Raw genomic sequence first — 20,737 nt, 5'->3', positions numbered from 1 at the left:
CACGTCCGCAGTTACAAGAGTATTTTTGTCAATGCATGTTGCGTGGTCAGTGTAAAAAAATATATAAAAAACGGCAACAGTTGCAGCGAGAACAGATGGATATAGCACCATCAGTGCAGAACTTCAGTGTCGGAATGATAGGTTTCAAAGTGTGCGGCACGTTTTCATGTATGTGATTATTTTCGTTTATGCTTGTTCTGTTCTGGATCAATGGAAAGTGATCTGATTGACGACAATGTTCAAGGTGAAACTTAAGACGATGTCTGCATACTGTCAATAAGAAAGAAGAGGAAGTAATATATACCTAATTTTTGCATCATTAGATCGTACGTATTTTCATATTATGAGAGATTATTACATGGTGAATCAGACTGATTGACATGACTGTGTACGTATTTGCCAACCATTTTTCATTGTAGAAAACTTCTGCTAGTAAAAGTAACTAGATATTACCAAAATAACCCTAAAAACATTTGCGTAGAGACATCTATCGGAGGACGAGAGGTACTAAACATGACTATAACTGTACTGTTTATTACCAGGGCTTATAAATCTGGATTTAAGTTTCCGGAAATTCATTAAAGTTAACAGCACAGTTAAAGTTACAAGCGCTTTTAGGTAACTCACAGGTAACTGTGGTGTACCAGAAACCGGCCATAAGCCATCCTCATGTTCAGAATAAAATTAATGTTATAAAACTCAAAATAATAGCTATCACAAATAATAATGCACTTTGTGAATGTGAGATAAAAAACACACACACACACACAGTTATTAAGAAGTGAAATACCCAGAGAATAAAATGGAGGTTATAAAAATGGAACAATACAAGTACTGATTACAATTGTGCAAACAGGACAAGAATAATAATATAAAAAAGAACCTGAAAAGTTAATTAAAAAGGTGATTTCTAAAGTGAATAATAATAATGATGCACTTCGGATAACAATATGAGGTACAGCGTAAATCAACACCAATGACCTCCCCAGAAATGTTCATCAGCCAGGTGACAGGTATGAGTAGCTGGGTGGGAAATTCTACTTAAAAAACAAATATGATAAATTTTCAATTTATCCCCCTCGGGGAATTAACAATATCAGACTGGTAAACATTAACGGCAAAACTGAACTATTTTAGTGTTATCACGAACAAGACATAAGAGTATTTTGAACTAGTGTTCTACTGCTCGTTCATAATCGTGAACTCCAGAGCTTATCACTGTGTTGCTGTGGAGTGGCATAACTTACAGGTTTGCAATGTCATGTGGAATCAAGGACTCGTATGCGATTCCGCACTAATCCATACACCATTCACGCACGACAGCACGGGATAGTCAAGCTAAACATTTAAACTCCGTACTGACAATAATGATTATTATATAAACATATTTACAGTATTCATGTTCTAATTTGGAGCACCCAATGATTCAAATACGTATTAATATTATATAACTAGCATACGTCTGGGTTATGTTAGCCAGGCAGTTCGTAAAAACGGCAGGACGGTGCGCCCGTTAAAAAGCTCCTAGGGAGAACACTGAACTAAATAAAATATCGGTGAAGGTTTACATCCATGAAAGAGACCGATTTTATTGAATGTACGGAGTAATTTCTACAACATATGAGGTTATTGGTATCAAAAAGAGCAATCTCCACCTTCCTGCACTTTAGAGTGGGATTGATTTTTTATCTAATGCAATTCACTATCTGGGTGATATTTGTCTTATATACACAACAGACAGGCTGTGAGCGAGTATTCAAAGAAAACCTTACCATATAATTAATGGTTAATTAGGTATTTTAAATTGTATTTCGGAGATCGTCCCTTTTGATACTAACTTTCAGATTTTCGTGGATATTACTCTTTTTGATACCAACATGTAAGGAGATTGCTCTTTTTGCTAATAACTTACAGAATTGTGGTACCTACACTAGATTCTTTACACTAGATTGAAAGGTCAAGAATATCGTCGCCATAAGACCTATCTGTGTCGGTGCGACGTAAAGCCCCTAGCAAAAAAAAAAAAGTCAAGAATGTCACTATCATGTACTGTACATTTATTTAAGTTACAAAAGTGATGAATATTACCTAGACTGAAAAACGGAAGACCACCAGCACGAAACACATCAGTTTAGATTTGCAAACAATCTTATTACCAATACATTCAATATAGGGTACAATAACATTTAAACATTAACATTATCCTTCAGATAGTCAGTAAAAAGAAGGAGAAGTCTGTAAACTAAGGATAGCTGTTATATTTTTTGCTAGTTGCTTTACGTCGCACCGACACAGATAGCTCTTATGGCGAAGATGGGACAGGGAAGGGCTAGGGGTGGGAAGGAAGCGGCCGTGGCCTTAATTAAGGTACAGCCCCAGCATTTTCCTGGTGTGAAAATGGGAAACCACGGAAAACCATCTTCAGGGCTGCCAACAGTGGGGTTCGAATCTACTGTCTCCCGAATACTGGATACTGGCCGCAGTTAAGCGACTGCAGTGGATAGCCGTTATAATAAAGCGCCTGAGGTTCTGATCAGTTCATATGGATATTGACTATACAAGAGTATATAAGTCCATTTCCCAATTGAAATTCTACCTGGTAAGGAAATATTTACTGACTGAATGTTATTGCCACTTTTTTGCAACAACTGATTTCCATTTCTTATGATCGTGAGTCTATTCCCTCACTTTTGTGGGTGACACAGGTGTCACGTTTTGCGGTAGCATGTCCATCACAGAACACACTGAAGAAAGCTACAGTTTATTTTGGTAATACAATATGTTCATGCACGTTCCTGTATTTTCAAAACAACGAAAATACCTCCAGTATTACTCTAAAACCGAAAAATAGGCATGCATAAGCAAGACAGTCTCAATTTATAACTCAGTTGAACCAATATGGCAGCACTCACATGGCGTGAGCAGAAAGAGCTGATTGGTAGTTCTGGAGATTGTCCCTTTTGATACCAACCGATGGCGGAGATTGTTCTGTTTGAAAGTAACACTGTATTTTCGTGCTCTGAAATGATGGTATTTTGTTCTTTTTGAAAAAGACAAACAACATAGTTTTATAGATGGCTATTAATACAATATAATGGTATCAGTAACTCATTACAACGAAAAGTGGAGATTGCTCCTTTTGATCCCAATAGCCTCATATGCAGTGTTCTCCCCAGAAGTTTTAGTCAGCTGGGTGGCAGAAATGAACAGCCGGGTGGGAAATACTACATAAATATGATAACATTTCAAATTTATTTCCCTCGGTGCACTAACAATGATATGAGACAGGCATACATTAACTGCAATATTGAACTGATTTAGTGTTATCACGAACAAGACATAACAGAGTATTAAGAACCTCTAGTGTTAAATTCTTTTGAAATGTGGTGCTGGCGAAGAATGCTACACATACCTTCGACAGCATTTAGCAGCAATGATTCCATTATAAACCACCTCACCAGGCGTAGGGTTGTGGCGACCCCACCGCCCAGTGGGAAACCACTGCAATCAGCCACCCGAGTATGGGCGGGAAAACCATAACGTTTGAGGGGTATGGAGGAAATGCCTACTCCCAGTCCTGAACAACTAGGATGAATCACCTTCCCTGATCACATCTGGGATCGTAACTCCTGACCACAGTCAGAACATTGATCAATGATCAGACAATCAACTTATCATGGAGTCTTCTAATGAAAGAATCCACCGGCTTGGACATCCAACATTCTAGACCCAGGCAAAGATACCATTCGGATACGGTGGGGTGTCACATAATCATGACGAGTCGGAGCGCCTGAAAGCCCAACAGACGAACCACGGATACAGACACAGACAAATTCAGTGAACCAGGAAAATTCTCTCTCTTTGCAACATTAAACATCAATTCAATAATGAAAATTGGGAAGTTGAAACACTTAACTGATGTCCTGGATCAACACAGGATTCTAATCACAGCCCTACAAGAACTTCGGAACACAGATCAGGACCCATTTGAATCTGGGGGATATCATCTTTACAAAGGACCTCCAGGAAAGAGAGTAATGAAAAATGTTCCCCAATTTGGAATGGGATTCCTGGTTCATACCAGCATATTAGATTCAGTGGAGGATTTCTCATCGAATTCATCAAGAACTGCAACCTTAACGATTAGAGTAGAGAACAAAATATATACACTGATTAATGTCCATGCGCCAACAAATGAAAAAACAGGACAAATAAAGAGGAAACTGAAATGTTTTGAGAGGAGCTTGACCAACTGATTTCAAATATCCGTGACAACCATGTTAAAATTATGCTTGGAGACTTCAACGCGAAAATTGGACAAGAGAGAAAATATCGCAGTGGTAGGTAAATGGCCAGCACACAAACTGACAAATAGAAATGGTCAAAGGTTAATTGAGCTTTGCACAGACCGTGGGCTTATTCTTGAAACCACAAGATTTAAGAGAAAACCACACAAATTAATGACCTGGAAATGCCCTAATGTTAAACTGGTTGAGTTTCAGATAGACCGCATAGCAATGGATAAAAAATACTATAGAGAAATTTATAATGTCAAAGTCCTTCGCGGGGTGGACATCGATTCTGATCATTATATTTCAAAGATTAAAATCAAGTTATCCCCAAGAAAACATCACAAACCATCTAAATTCACTAGAAGGAGGAAATATGACCCCAGCTACTTAATAAATAATGCTGTGTATACAGAGAGATCCAAAACACCTCTAAGTGAAACTGGAAATGATTATTGATAAACTAAAAAATACTGCCGAAGAAATTGCTCCTATGAAAAGGAGAAAGAAACACGCCAGGTGGAATGAGGAATGTGATATGGCAATACAGAAAAGACACAAAGCATGGCTAAAGGACCAACAAAAGAAAACGGCAGAATCTCTAGATGAACTACTGCTAGAAGGCAAGCGGCCAAAGAACTTAGAAGAATGAAACGAGACCATCAAAAAGAAAACCTACTTAACATAGATGAATCATTCAAACAACATAAGACATGAGACTATTACACGACATTTAAACAATATCAATCAGGGTATACACCTACACTCATGATGAGAAACAAGGACAACTAGCACACAATAATCAGGAGAATGCCAAAATTCTAGCTGATCACTTCAAAGAATTACTAAATGCTGAAGACCCAAAAGAATACCTAGAATTTTCACCTGATCCAAAAACATGCTTAGACAAAGTTATTCCACCAGATTTCCATGAGGTATTTCAAGCGATTAATTGGCTCAAGAATTATAAAGCTGCAGGAGAAAATCAAGTGGTTGCACAGCTGTAGAAGAATACAAATTACCTAACACTTCAAAACCTACACCAACTCATCATAGACATATGGAACTCTGAAAAGCTGCCTGCAGAATGGAATACAGCTATAATTCATCCAATACACAAGAAGGGGGCTAGACTGGATCCAAATAATTACCGAGGAATCTCTCTACTTGATATCACATAAGGTCCTGTCTAGAATTATCCTCTCGAGAATTCAGGAACAGCTCGACCAAGAACTTGGAGAGTATCAGGGGGGATTTCGACCTGGAAGAAGTTGTCCTAACCAAATCATTAGTCTTAAGTGGATTATAAACCATCAAAGAATGAGAAACAAAAAGCTAGTTATCACTTTTGTTGACTTCAAGAAAGCATATGACTATTCATCGTGAGTCATTACTTAAAATCCTTAAAGAATTTGGGTTACACCAGAAACTCAATCTCGTTGGCGTTACCCTCAAGAACACTAGAGCAAAAGTTAAATTAGGAGGAGAGTTGTCTGAATCATTTGAAATCTGGACTGGACTTCTACAGGGGGATGGTCTCTCACCAATACTGTTTAACTGTGTATTGGAGAAAATCATGCGAGAATGGTCTAAAAAATGTCAACCAAACATCAAGATTGGCAAAAACATCAAACTCAATTGTCTAGCATTTGCAGATGACCTTGCGCTACTTGCAAGTACTGTGGAAGAGGCTAAACTCCAAACTGAAGAATTAGAACAAATAGCAGGAAAAATTGGATTACAAATCTCCTTTGAAAAGACGGAAATTATGCCATCCTTCAAAGTGGAAACATCACCTATCACACTGACTAATAACAAACAAATTAAGGTTGTTAATAAATTTAAGTATCTTTGAGAGATTATAACTTGAAACTTAAAAGAGAAAATATCAGTTGCAAATAGAATTACCAAATTAAAACAAGCACAACACATTCCTTGGCCAACCTACAAGAAGAAATCTCTCTCAAATGCAAAATTTAAACACCAACTCCGTTACTAAGCCTGAAGCAACCTATGCTAGTGAAACCTTATTCAATTTGAATACAAAATAAACTACAGATAAATTACAGAAAATAGATAGACGAATCATTAGAACAATTCTAAACAAAAAACACCAAGTAGATGGACAATGGCGATTACTACCTAATGAAGTTGTATACCAGGAGACTGAATCTATAATAGATACAATGCGGAAATAACATCCTTCATAAACTGTGTGGAACTACTTGGGGATCTTCAGCAACCACTTTGCGATCTTCAGCCCTGGGTTTGGTGTATTCAAGTGCCGAGTATTGTGCACCTGTTTGGATGAACAGTCATCATACAAGGCTTGTTGACACCCAGCTTAATACCACAATGCGCATCATATCTGGCGCAATCACATCTACTCCAGTTCATTGGCTTCCACTGCTAACTGGTATAATGCCACCTGATCTACGCCGATCTAATGCCCTTATGAAGGAATTTCACAAGATCTCAAGAAATCCTAGTCTACCCGTGAATAGTGACCTGCCACTTCTGAATCTTAACAGACTAAAATCACGCCATCCAACTCTGCGTGATGCCTCTAACATGGATGCTAAAGATTTTAAATCTCTTGATGAGTGGAAAAGTAGATGGGAAGCAGCAACGGATGTGCGCCTTCATACCTTCTTCTCAGGTCCCAGACTTCCAAGTGGATCCCACCTACCACGCAAGACCTGGACTGCCCTGAATAGAATCAGAACAGGACATGGTCGGTGCAGAGCCGCTCTCCATAAGTGGAAAAAGCTACCTAACCCAGACTGTGACTGCGGAGCTCCACACCAGACTGTTCGTCATATCGTCAGGGAATGTAGGATTCGAGCCTATCACGGTGATGAGGATGACTTCCTGCTGCTAACTCCGGATGCTGCACGCTGGATCGAAGAATTAGACATTCAATTGTGAAGCACAAGTTGCCTTGTTTCTCAGCTGTAAATATGTATATATGTATATTACTGATTATGTCTGTATAAGCCATACGCTAAATAATAAATAAACAATGCGGAAAAGAAGAGTTGCTTTTTTCTGTCACATATTACGACTACCAGAGACTAGGATACTCAAACATTTATTCAACTATTTTTGGAAAAGTAAAACTAAAAATCACTGGTTCAAAGAAGTCCAAGAAGATTTAAATGAATTAGGCTTGACAATTCAACAAATTGAAAACAGAGAAGAGAAGAGGATCCCGAGAAATAACGACGTGAGACTTAAACTAAAGACCTATACACGCAAACAGTACAACATAACTGACAAAGAACGGGCAGCCAGGTCAGAGAGAATAAAACATTTCTGGGAACAAAAGAAGAAACATCAACCAAATTTGTAACCAATATTCATAAGACTTGACTGTATATAGATGGATTTCAGTGCTCCAATGTGGGCGTAAAATAAATAAATAAATAAATAATAATAATAATAATAATAATAATAATAATAATAATAAACCACCTCAACCTCAGAATCAGGTTATCATCAATATGTAAACAAAGAGTTTTACAATTCTTTGGACACACTGTGCAACATGAAAATCACAGCATAGAAAAACAGATCATTTTCTTGGAAATGTTTCCAGCAAGAGTTCCCACTCGATGGTCAAATATCACTATCAGAGTATAACTGGATGTAGCACATCTGGCCAAGGATTGAAAGAAATAAAGGCAACTGACCAACAGCCTCCTTGCAGATTACAACCCTCAGAATTGAGGGAACGTTAAGAGATTTTTCTTGCTAGTTGCTTTACATCGCACCACACAGGTCTTATGGCGACGATGGGATAGGAAAGGGCTAGGAGTGGGAAGGAAGTAGTTGTGGCCTCAATTAAGGTACAGCCCTAGCATTTGCCTGGTGTGAAAATGGGAAATCACGGAAAACCATCTTCAGGGCTGCTGACAGTGGGGTTCTAACCCACTATCTCCCGGATGCAAGCCCACAGCTGCGCGCCCCCAATCACATGGCCAATTCGCCTGGTAACGACAAGAGAGTGTTCTACTGCTCATTCATAACCCTGTAATAATGAGTTAAAAATCGGTTGCTGTGGAGTGCTATATGGATTTGTGACATGCGGAATCGAGTGGTCACGTGTGATTCCACGCTAATTCAGGCACTGCTCGTGCATGACACTATCACAGTCAAGCTAAACGTTAAACTCCAATGTAACTGATACAATTATGCTGACAATAGTGATTTATCATTTAAACAGACAGTTTCACAGTATTAAAATTCTTAATTGGAAAACCCAGTGACTCAAATATGCATTAATACTATGTAACTAGCATATATCTAGGTTATGTTAGCCGGGCAGTCTCTAGTATTTTTGTTTCCTTATGCTAATTATGGTCCTCCTGTTGACTTTTGTGGCTTCACTTGCTCTGTGAACCACTCGAGCAACAGGTAAAAAGGGCGCCCCATTATCCTTTTCAAAATAATCACTCATGTTGCACAAAATTTCACGAGAATGGCTGCCGAGAGGAGTCCTGCGATCAAAGGCCTTCTTTTCCTTGGGAACTGCTCTCTTGGCATCAGGCATAGACAGGATTAAATAATTGCATGTGAAGGGCCCTAAAGATAACCTAAAAACAACAAAATGAATATTAATCTCAAGTTATGTATTTAAATCTAGCACATATATATTATGCTACACCAAAATGTACTACACACTCTACATCACTATTCAATAATAAAAATGAGAAATAACTCACAAAGACCACCAAAAGAACAGAGGACAAACACAGCTAGCAACACGTGGTGAATGAAAACAAAAAAGCTAACAACAGCCAGGCAACACTGGATAAATGAATTCTTCTGCTCGTGCGAATGCCTGTTTACGATTAATTTGCATTTTCTCCACCGGTCTGCAGCACTCAAATGTCAAGTCTAAACATAAAATGTATAAACTGTGAACTATAGGTCCAACATATGGTAATTATTTTGCTATAGAATATTTCTCCTTTTCAGATTTTTACCTAAACTTAATCAAATCATATAACTTAGTATAAGTTTCGGTCTTGAGGTTTTGGGAAGATAAATGACTATTTTAATAACATAATATCCTTATCCCTTGCAGTTCTTTAATAAAATGATGTACTATTTTGCCAACTAGTCAATGATTTGTGACAGAATTTATGCTAAGAGTCCACGCGGCTAGTAATATGCTAATTTTTTACGTCCCACCAATTACTTTTGATGCTTTTCAGAGACGCCAAGGTGCCTGAATTCTTTTATGGAACAGAAAATCTATCGACACGAGACTGATGTATTTGAGCACCTTCACATACCACCGGACTGAGCCAGGATCGAACCTGGCAGGTTGGGGTCAGAAAGCCAGCATGTCAACTGTCTGAACCACTCAGCCAGGCTAGTAAAATAACCTTGCCACTACATCAGAAATAACAGCCAGCTCAAGGATTCAGAAAGTACCTATTTTACATACACTGAAGAAAATGGAAATTGCAACACCCGGAAAGAGTGGTGCTACATTGCTGCAATTGAACATGCAGGACGAGTGTTCAGTTGTGATTCGATGATTACACTTTCAGATCCCTCTGAATGCAAGTTTGAACAATCAATACAGGATATGCCCACCACGAGCTGCAATACATTGATGAATTCGTCGAGGCATGGAGTCAATAAGGCCCTGGATCGCTTCCTGAGGAATTGTGGCCCATGCTTGCTGCACTGCACGGGTCAGTTGTTCCAGAGTTGTGGGTGGCTGAGGACAGTTGGCCAGTTGTCGACCCATCATGTCCCACACATGCTCAATAGGATTGAGGTCCGGGGATCTGGCAGGCCATTCTAAGGTTGTGATGTCATGGAGATCTTCTCTGGAGATGCGTGCAGTGTGAACCCGGGCATTGTCCTGCTGATACATCCCATTTGCAATGTTCATCATAGGGACAACCACTGGATTGAGTACCCTATCAACGTACTGTCGAGCAGTCATAATGCCCTCAACAAGCACTAATTGTGATTTCACATTAAAGCCAATAGCTCCCCAGACCATAATGCTTGGTGTTGGCCCTGTGTGCCTCTCGACAAAATCTGGGTGGCCCCTCTCCCCGGTACGTCAGCGCACACGATTCCAGCGATCACTGGGGGCAAGACAGAAGCGCGATCCATCACTAAAGACGACCCTATGCCATTCGTCGACCACGTTGATCTTTCTCGACACCAGGCCAGCCTTACACGTTGCTGTTGTGGGGCAATGAAACACCTTCTGCAGGGACACGGGCTCGTAAGCCAGCTGCACGCAGGCGATTACCAACTGTGTGTTGTGTAACGTGGGGTGCCACAGCTGCTCGAATTTGCACTGCTGTTGCATGAGGTTCTATCCGGGCCATCCCAATGATACGGCGATCCTCTCTCACAGTTGTCTGTCGCGCTGGGCCTGTGCCAGGTCTACGAGTGTGGGTACCTTCATTTGACCACTGCTGCCATACACGTTGTACCATAGATGCCTGTCGGCCAACATGTGCAGCGACAGTCCTTAGCGATAATCCAACCTCACACAGCCCAATTATCCGAGCCCTCTCAAACCGCGACAGTTGTTGATAGCGTGCTCTTCCCTGTCGTCGGGGCATGTTTGACGGGGAACACTTCACTGCACAGACTGCAAGTCAACTACGCTACGCTACACCAGAGTCCGTATACTGGAGTTGATTCCTCCGCAACCAATCACGTGGGGACACCTGTAGCAACAATCCAATGGGTCAAACTTTGATCGTTTACATACATGGCATCGTTCCATATCTTGAAAATCAACACAAACGACCAATGCCTTCATGGTGTTGCAATTTCCATTTTCTTAACTGTATTTATGCAACAATTACAGGAGTTTCATGTATTAATTAATTAATTCATTCATTCCTAATAACAGTACCCAAGGTAAATGTACCAACAGATGACGGTGGTGGTGATTACTGTTTTTAGAAGTACAACTAGGCAACCATCCCCTTTATAACACTAATCAAAGAGAAAATTGGGAAGGGATCCTACACTTTGAAAAATGAAGGTATCGGCCAAAGAAAGGCAAGGGCCACGAAGGGCGTGAAAATGAAAGACTCCCTAGCCCTCGCAAACCTAATAGCGTCGGGGTTGGAAAAGAACAAGAGTTGACCAAGGAAGGTCGTATAGGATAGATGAAAGTGAGGAGCCTGACACAAGTAAGTGGAAGCAATGCCAGGACTCAGCTAAGGGCCCCATGGTCGCCAACCCATGCTCCAAATTTCAGAGCCCCTGGGCCCCCTTTTAGTCACCTCTTACAACAAGCAGGGGACACCGTGGGTGTTATTCTACTGCCCCCACCCCCAGGGGCAACATTGGTGATCCTTGAAAACCTGAGTTGATCCCTAGGATCTGTGGTGTGTTTGTTTTCATGTGAAACAAATCATTGTAAGACTTGTGAATGTATGACTGAATATTTCTCTTCTTCTGGACACATTTCTAAAGAGGTAACTGAAAGTTCATTGTCTTATTTAAACTGTTTTATGTTGGAAAGTAAAGTTTCTTACTGTATAATTAGTTGTAGGGTTCTGGGTTCTATTTGCTTTGACTGAAAAGATTAATCTTAAATTGCATATGTTGTTATGCATGTCATCTATTGGTCTTACTGAACCCCACTGGCCCAATGATTGACAGGGGTGTCAGGCATTGGATTTTGTTCTACATGGGAGATGGCTATGTTAAAGAGTTATTTTTTAAAATAGAGGGTAAACAGTGTTAATTTCATTATAATTTGATTTCCAGAACCAATACCAATAGGTGACAGAAGAGTATGGAAGAGTAACAAAAACAAGTTGGAATGATGATGAAATAAGTTATAATATAACCAGGAAAATTAGTGTGAGAAGAATTTTACTTTTAATTTTCAGATAGAGCTGCACACAGGACCACCAATCCCAAGTCGACTACAGTCAGTGGAAATACTACCTTCAACATCAGCTGTTTTTTTTGCAAGGGGCTTTACATCGCACCGACAGGTCTTGTGGCGACGATGGGATAGGCCTAGGAGTTGGAAAGAAGCGGCCGTGGCCTTAATTAAGGTACAGCCCCAGCATTACATCAGCTGTTAATGAACCAGAAGAGATGCTGCCAGTAGACCCAAGACCTTCAACATCTGTTGATGAGCCAGGAGACATGGTGTCACCAGAGCCAGAGTCTTCATTAATTGTTCCTGAACAGCAAGCTTTGGATCTAGAGTTAGCAACCTCTCAAAAATCCATGGGAACAGGGGTAACTTCTGGTACTAGTAAATGCAATATCCCTTCACCATTCAAGAGAGCTTTATTTTGGCCAGGTGAATCTGCAGTCACACCTAAACGAATGGAAAAGGAAAAATTCCTGCTGTCCTCACTTCACCCCTATAAGAAGAAAATTAGCAGAAATATGACCAGCAAGTCCAGAAAAAGAAAAGTAGAGAAGAAAATAAAACAGCTTTAGAGGAAAAGGGCCAGGGCAGGAAAAAGAAGAAAAAAAGCCAAGGGACCAAGTGAAACAGAAGAAACAAAATTCTACTTCAGTTTCAGAGATACCAATGATTCAGACTGGCCTGAGAATAGTAATGGGCCAATTTTTAAAATTTTAAAGTCTGATTTCATGGATTTCTTTTACTTTTGAGACTGATTTTCTAAATTCTTTAATACTAGCAACTGTTTTTCTCAACTAGCACTATTAGAAATGTTCTTGCCAACCAGCGACACTACAGGGACTCAAAGAAGGAGACTGTGTTGTGTAAGTTCAAAGGTGGCAAGAGAAATCAGACAAAATTTGTGTACTTGTGTATTGTGCAAGAGAAAGAAGAGTAGATCTCAGGATGAACAAAAGATGAAATTCACAGTGAATGAAAATGACATTTCATCCATTTCTTTCAAACAGGTGTTTGGAAGACTAGATCTGTCTAAAATATCAAGCAAGGGAGAACAAATTAGATATATTTTTGAAAAGTCTGTCCCAGGGAGAGAACTGTGACTTCATTGTTTGTGTGGCTTTAATTTTTAAAACTTTGAAGACTGATTTAATTGCATTTTTACTCTAAAGCCTGATCTCATGGCTATTTTTTTATATGAAGACTGATTCATCACCTTTTTTTAAATTTTAAAGTCTGATTTCATGGATTCTTTTACTTTGAAGACTTACTTTCTAAATTTTTCTTTAATACTAGCAATGGTTTTCCTTAGCTAGGACTATTAGAAATGTTCTTCCTTGTAGTATTGATCTGTATTAAATAATTCTGTGCATTTTAAAATGTCACCTAATGGGCCAAGAAGTATGTCATCTATGGGACCCTTGACCTGAGGGGTGTCACCTATAGGGACTAATGCTGAACATTAGGAAAAATTTAATTAATAGTCGAATGAAGAAAATGGAAAACTAAACCCATATTCCACCAGGGGATAGTCCACGGCACTTGAGCAAGTTTCTTGTTTAATAAAATAGCATTATGCGTAAACACAGTACTCATTTTGCCATTTTCTTTTTCTCGTAACAGTGTCATCTATAGGTACCTTTACCTTATAATGCATTTACCAGAAACCTCTAACAATAATTCTCTCAACTGATAAGTTCAACTGGAAATAAGAACAAGTTGATAATTAAGCTGCTACTCAACAGAAATGTGGTGGTGGCAGTGATTACAGCTTTAACCCTGGACTGGAAACTTAGGTTTTTTAGGACAAACTGAAATGTGGGGCACTGAGTACCACATATTTTAAATGACAATTTGAGTAAAGCATCCTGCTGTATTACAACTGAAACACACTATAACACTTATAGAAGTACTACTTAGCAAACTTACACTAAATATTTTCAAAACTCACAGGCTTTCAAAAATAATAAAATCTGCATAGGTATCTCCATTATATCATTGGCCAGCTTCATGTTTAACCCCCTACACTTGTGTGTGTGTGTGTGTGTGTGTGTGTGTGTGTGTGTGTGTGTGTGTGTGAAATGAATTAGATTGTCCAACATGCCAGCATTGATCAACAATCCCGAAGCATCAGATATTTTCACAGGTTTAGCATAACCTTTTGGACCGGGTCTAAAGAACACAATGTTACGCTTTGGTGTTCTTCCAGTTTTCAAATGAGGCTTGGACGACCATCGATGGCAGTTTTCTTTTCACTGAACATACCCCCGGAACATATCCCCACTATGGCAAACTAGCAAAAATGACGAACTAGGGAACCTGTAGTTCTAACGTTCTGGTCTAGATTTTATTATTTATATAATGTCTATCCTCTGACATCATCTCACATCTACAGCTTGTTCTGTATGGCCAACAGATAAAACCAATCATTAAATATAAAAACTGACTTGACATAAGTAATCACAATTTTTTTTAGCTCTCCTAATTTTTTTGACAATTTGCACATTTATTAGTTTGCCAAAGGGGGAGACAATATGTGCAGTTCTCTTCTTCATTATCTGAAGTGAGTGATGTTCCATCTACTCTCCCCTTGATCTGACTCCATCAGTTCTCCTCAAATCCAGTCATCACCTTTCCCAGCAATAAAAGTATTTTCCTGTCATATTATTAAACTATAAGTATATTTCAGGAGTCACAGAACAAATCCTTGTGTTCCTTGCCAGAGAAACAATGGCAGTTCTACAAACAATAAAATACTCGTAAGAACAACAAACTAATGTAAACTGCAACGTGGGATACTGCATGCCCTAAAACTACCACACAGCACGGAAGAAAAGCTCTGCAAAACGAGCAAATCACCATATTTGAATGCTGGCTCTCTCCGAAGAAAAGTCACAACATATGGCGTTCACAGTATCGTATAGTATAGGACCAACAGACCTACCAAAATTCTATGGATATCACACATTTGCAACACCAACAGGGGGGAGACCGGCTGGAGGAGTTTCATGCTTCCTGAAACTAACTGCAGGAAGAGTAAATGAAATCCAGAAAAGTGAAAACACAATCATAGTTAAGGTCACTGATCTAACATTAAATATATATATATATCCCTCCAGACAAACCAACAGAAGATGTAGTGGAATCAGTACTTAATGCAATAGGGAAAGTAAACACTGCAGAAGAAGTTATAATCGCGGGTGACATCGACTGCAGGATAGACAAGCCGAATGCAAAATCGGAGATAGTTATCCAAATTCTGAGAGGATTCATAATGATAAGCAGAAAAGTTCTTGAAACATACTTTGCCCCAAATGGCTCTAGAGCAATTGATCTTGTATTCTACAGAAGAGAAAGATTTATAATAAAGAAGCAGGAAGGCCTATGGTCCTCAGGGTCAGCACCAATCAGAAAACACACCTATCTGCACAGAAATTTAATGCAGAGACATAGAAATCGCTAATCCCCGATGATAAGGGCGTCACATTAAGAACTCTTGATAGAACGAAACTGCAAGACCACCCGAATATAGAGAAAGCAAGAGCACTTGTAGCTCGAGGACACCTAGATGAAGCAGTAGAAATTGCTACTAATTTGATACAGGAAGCCACTTTGCCTGAGAAAGAAAGGAGAGCACAAAAATGGTTTGACAGACAGTGCTATTTTGCACGAAGACACTTTACGTACATTACAGTCAGTCAGAAAAATGGAGAATGCTGATTACTTGGAAACATAGGCCATTAAAAGAAGGAATTACAGAAAACTTCTAAAAGAAAAGAGAGCTCAATATCTGGAAACAGAAGCCATGAAGCTTGTAGTCAAAGCAGAAACAGACCCATTCACTGCCCTCAAGAAAAAGCAAACGTGCAGAGCAAGGGAAATACCAATGGAAACATGGGAAAAACACTTCTCAGTGTTTCTATACAGAGACAGCAGGAAAACGAGCATTACCGCAAACCACTCTGTCAATCCAGAACATGAAATTAAGACTAACCACAGGGGAAGTACAGATGGCAATCAGTAAACGAAAAAAAGGAAAGACAGCAGGACCAGACCATATATATATATATATATATCACTTAAAAAGTAGGCTACATAACACTATTTACTGCAACTCTGAACAGAACAATTCAACAAATGTCTAAATTTATGCAAAATACCGGAAGCTTGGAGAACAGCAACGCTGAAGAAACTCTACAAAGGGAAAGGAGAAACTGACAACCCCGACTCATATAGAGGTATAGCTCTAGAAAGCAATCTATACAAAACATTTGCAACTATTGCAGCAAATCACCTGAATAACGAAACAGACTCTATCAAACTTGAATGCCAACTAGGCTTCCGCAAAGGAAAAAGCACGATACAAGCCGCAGTATACCTAAAAGAAACAGTAGAAGAGGCACTGAGGGACCTAAAGGGGAAGTACTATGTCATCTCTGTCGACTATAAGAAGGCTTTTGATCTTATCAACAGGGATATCCTGATAGGAAAATTAAAACAAATGATTGGCGACAACTCGCTCATGAGAATCGTTGAGATCATACTAGACTACAACCTAATCAAAATTGAAGATGGAGCATCCTCATCTGGGAAAGTAATTCAAACAAATGGGGTACCTCAAGGAGAACCCCTAAGTCCGCTTCTATTCAACGTAGCAATGGCAGATATCACACGAATAATGACTGACTCTACTGAGATTATTCTTGTACGCTGCTGATATGGCACTGGGATCGAACTCGAAGGCAGAACTACAGGCAGTGATGAAGTTAGAAGCTTAAGCTTCAGATAAATTTGAGATCAACCAGGAAAAGACAGTACAGATGGTGTTCAGAAAAGGTGGCAAAACGGCCAAGGACAACGCTATAACATTAAAAAAATAAAACACAAGAAATAGTCAAGAAATTCAAATACTTAGGCATCAGGTTCCAAACCAGCATGACATCCTTCAATAACCACGTTGTAGACGGAACGACAGCAGCAATCGGAGCCATTTACAATATCAAGAATCCATCTATGCTATCGCTTAACACAGCAATAGCTTTATTCAAGACCGCAATAACCCCAATTGTCGCATATGGAATCGAAATATGGGACAACCTGACATTTGGCGACTTGGAGAGGATAGTCAAAGCAAGATTCCTCAAGAAGGCCCTAGGAGTAGGTAAAATGGCACCATCCAGACTTGTTTAATGTACTGGCATGGGAAACCTACTTCATTGAAGATCTACGACTCAATCTACCACTGCCATCTACCGGTCCATTCCAAGAGCTTCAGAAAAAAATTCTTACAAAACGCATGGAAACAGACCCCAAATTCTATGGCAGTGACGCCAGGGTCGATCGTAACTGGACCGAGCAACTTCAGGAACAATAACACGTCATAACAAGATATGCAATTCATGGCATCCACCGCAAAATATGCGCAAGGACAAAATTCCACAATCTAACAGACGACAGTGTTTGTACACTGTGTAAGGAAGAGTGCAACCCCTACCATCTACTGAAGTGCAAAAATAGACAAAAATCTCTAACAGAATACAATAAAATGTAAATTAACACAACAAAATTAATACTCATTTGCGTGCTCCTTATAAATTATATATATATATATATATTTCAGCACATTGCTATTGGCTGTCGTAAAATGCATTGTTACATCATTGCCTTTAGTGATGAGAAACACATAGCGTTGCCAACCCGTGAAGTAAAAAAAAAATATATATATATATATATAGGGTATCTATCAACATAGCATGATAGTGGAAAGGTTACGTGACAAATCGTATCCATGAAATTTCATTGTATTTCTTTGTCCCAAATGGAGGATAAATTAAAACTTCAGTGGTGTTCACACAACATTGATACCATGGTTACTGCTTGCATCACCAATATCTATGCACAGTATGAGTGTCCTGTGTTTATTTCTCGCAGATGACGTGATCGAGCGAAGCACAACGCTACCAACGACTTTACTTGGGAATTAGACCAGCAGTGAGCAACGGGGGTCCTGGGGCGTAAGCCCACAGGTTAGAGCCGCAAAGCGGCCTCAGGCCTCTAATTACCTGAGGAAACCCCATTGGTCTGCACTGGTTAGGGTAGAGCTTGGACAAGCCGATTGGTCTGAATTGGTTAGGGAAGGAGCTGGAAAAGACCACTGGTCTGGATTAGGGTAGAGTCGGGACAAAACCAGTGATATGACAAGCAAAGGGGGTCTAGAGGCATAAGCCCCACAGGTTAGAGCTGTGTAGCGGCATTGGGCCTCTGGTTACCTGAGGAAACACCAGTGGCCTCTGCAAAGGTTAGGGTACGACATGGACAAGACCGTGCTTTTTTTTTTTTACTTCACGGGTTGGCAACGCTATGTGTTTCTCATCACTAAAGGCAATGATGTAACAATGCATTTTACGACAGCCAATAGCAATGTGCTGAAATGGGAATGGAAAATGCCGTGGGCTACTCTTCGTTAGGTTATAAAAGTAAATTTGCTTTTTGGGGTAGGTTGGTGGGTCCCTGGCCATGGTAAAGAACATCTCTTCCCTAAAATGAATTCCACGGAAGTGCTGCATGCTTTATTCTACATCACATCCTTATGAAACTTGCGTGAATACGGCTGAAGTTTTACCGAGTATAATTGCTTTCACACAACTCGAATTTCTCTGAGGCACCATGTCCCACGTTTCCATTCCAGGGTTAAGAGGAGGCAGTAATGCGAAACCATCCTCTAAATGAAATACTTTAAAGTAAATAGAACCATGACGCAGACTTACGGTTTTCCGTTCCGCATAGCAATATGTTGTTTCATACGGTCACACAGCGCTTTAACATCAGCTTTCAAATCATCTGGAACATTTTTAAAATAATCGTCACTTGTACTTGACACAACATTCACTGAAGCGTCTTTTTCTTCCATATTGTCAGTCTATTAATGCACACTTATTTCCTAGAAAAGTGGTAATAACTACTGAAGCATGAAAGGTGAAAACTGAAGAACGATGCAATCAAATTCGCCACATTCTCAATAATTCACATTCTCTGACATTTCTGACGCAAACGGTCACCAACATAAGTGAATTCAAATCGAAATCCTGTCGAGACTATTGGTTAGTTCTGGCCCTATTCTCATTGGCTTAAACCGATACGAACATGTTCGCCAAAAACGAAAAGCTCTATTCCCTTTTCTGATGAAATTTCCCACAAAAGCACGGAATAAACACTATCAACTGGTCTAGCTCGTTGGACGAAACAAATCATAAAATCAAGACCCCCCACACCACTGGCTGCGCAGAAGCATGTGAAGGGGGAAGTCATGTCCATGCGCGTACCGCCATGTTGCGGGCGCTCCTCAGCTTGACGCGGAGATCGTATGCAATTCATGCAAAAACATACATTTCGCACATAGAAAAATACCCGCCCCAGTAAATTAATGACAGCCTATACCGACTACCGTGTACACACGCAATAAATATGCATAATATCAATACTGTGATAATATTAAAAGGTACTTCTGTATAAAAAACTGAACAATCTACAGAAATCCTTTGGATAGACCCTAGGTGGCGCACATAAAAAATTTAAACAAAACCATTAGGAGACTGAATAAGAAGACTAAAAAGTACACTACTACAAAAATAAATATAAATAAATAAAAATATATTTGAATTTCAGTCCCCAAAAACAGAAAATAAACAGTAAACAGGCCTACGGGTACCTCATGTCGCTCATTTTAATATAAGAGTCATGTTGCAACTGTTTTGTATGAACATTCGGAACAGATACAAGTAATTGAAACCTAGGATCTACACTTTTAATTTATTAAAAATACGGAGACATGTTCAAATGACAGCAGTCTACGACTTAAGTACGATTACATATCGTGAGTTAAAAATTGCATAACGGTATCTCTTAGCAGACTGGAGGGCACATTAAATATTTACAAACTCCTGTACCGATGGCAACAATCTTCAATAAAAACAAAAAGGAAAGCTGTGAAATAAAATTGTCTATGAAAGGTACATAGCTTATGATTCCCCTTTTATAAGTCATTACAGCAAGTTTTACTCAATTCTCTGAACATATTGTTCAAAAAGTACATTGCAGCAGAAATCTTTCTAAAACGATCAGATACATTTTTGTCATTTCCGAATATGAAATGCTGGCTCCGCTGTGTAGAGGTAGCGTGTCTACCTCTTACCCTGTGGTCGGGGATTCAATCACCGGCCAGGTCAGAGTTTTTTACCTGGATATGAGAGCTGGTTCGAATTCCACTCAGCCTATATGATTACAATTGCGGAAGTATCTGACGGTGAGATAATGGCCGAGAGGATTTGTCGTGCTGACCACACGACACCTCGTGTAGGGCTTTAGGCTGAGCAGCGGTTTCTTCGTAGGCCATGATATTTGGTTTGGTTCGGATATGAAATAACGTAACTGGATTATTAGAAGTTAAATTACCGGGCGAGTTGGCCGTGCGCGTAGAGGCGCGCGGCTGTGAGCTTGCATCCGGGAGATAGTAGGTTCGAATCCCACTATCGGCAGCCCTGAAAATGGTTTTCCGTGGTTTCCC

At 39.6% G+C, this 20,737-nt stretch overlaps 1 protein-coding gene across 1 annotated transcript in view; it reads right to left on the bottom strand.

The window, feature by feature from the left end:
- The window catches only part of aurB (aurora B), a 118,692-nt gene extending 99,439 nt beyond the window's left edge, over positions 1–19,253 (bottom strand). The window contains exon 1 of the mRNA XM_067149070.2: positions 18,942–19,253. Within this exon, the coding sequence (XP_067005171.1) occupies positions 18,942–19,084 (143 nt within the window). The 5' untranslated portion in view covers positions 19,085–19,253. The remainder of the gene's footprint in view (positions 1–18,941) is intronic.
- Between the last annotated feature and the right edge of the window lie 1,484 nt (positions 19,254–20,737).

Source organism: Anabrus simplex, chromosome 6 (assembly GCF_040414725.1).
Source record: "Anabrus simplex isolate iqAnaSimp1 chromosome 6, ASM4041472v1, whole genome shotgun sequence".
Taxonomy (NCBI): Eukaryota; Metazoa; Arthropoda; class Insecta; order Orthoptera; family Tettigoniidae; genus Anabrus; species Anabrus simplex.
This window is presented reverse-complemented; position numbering and strand designations above follow the sequence as displayed.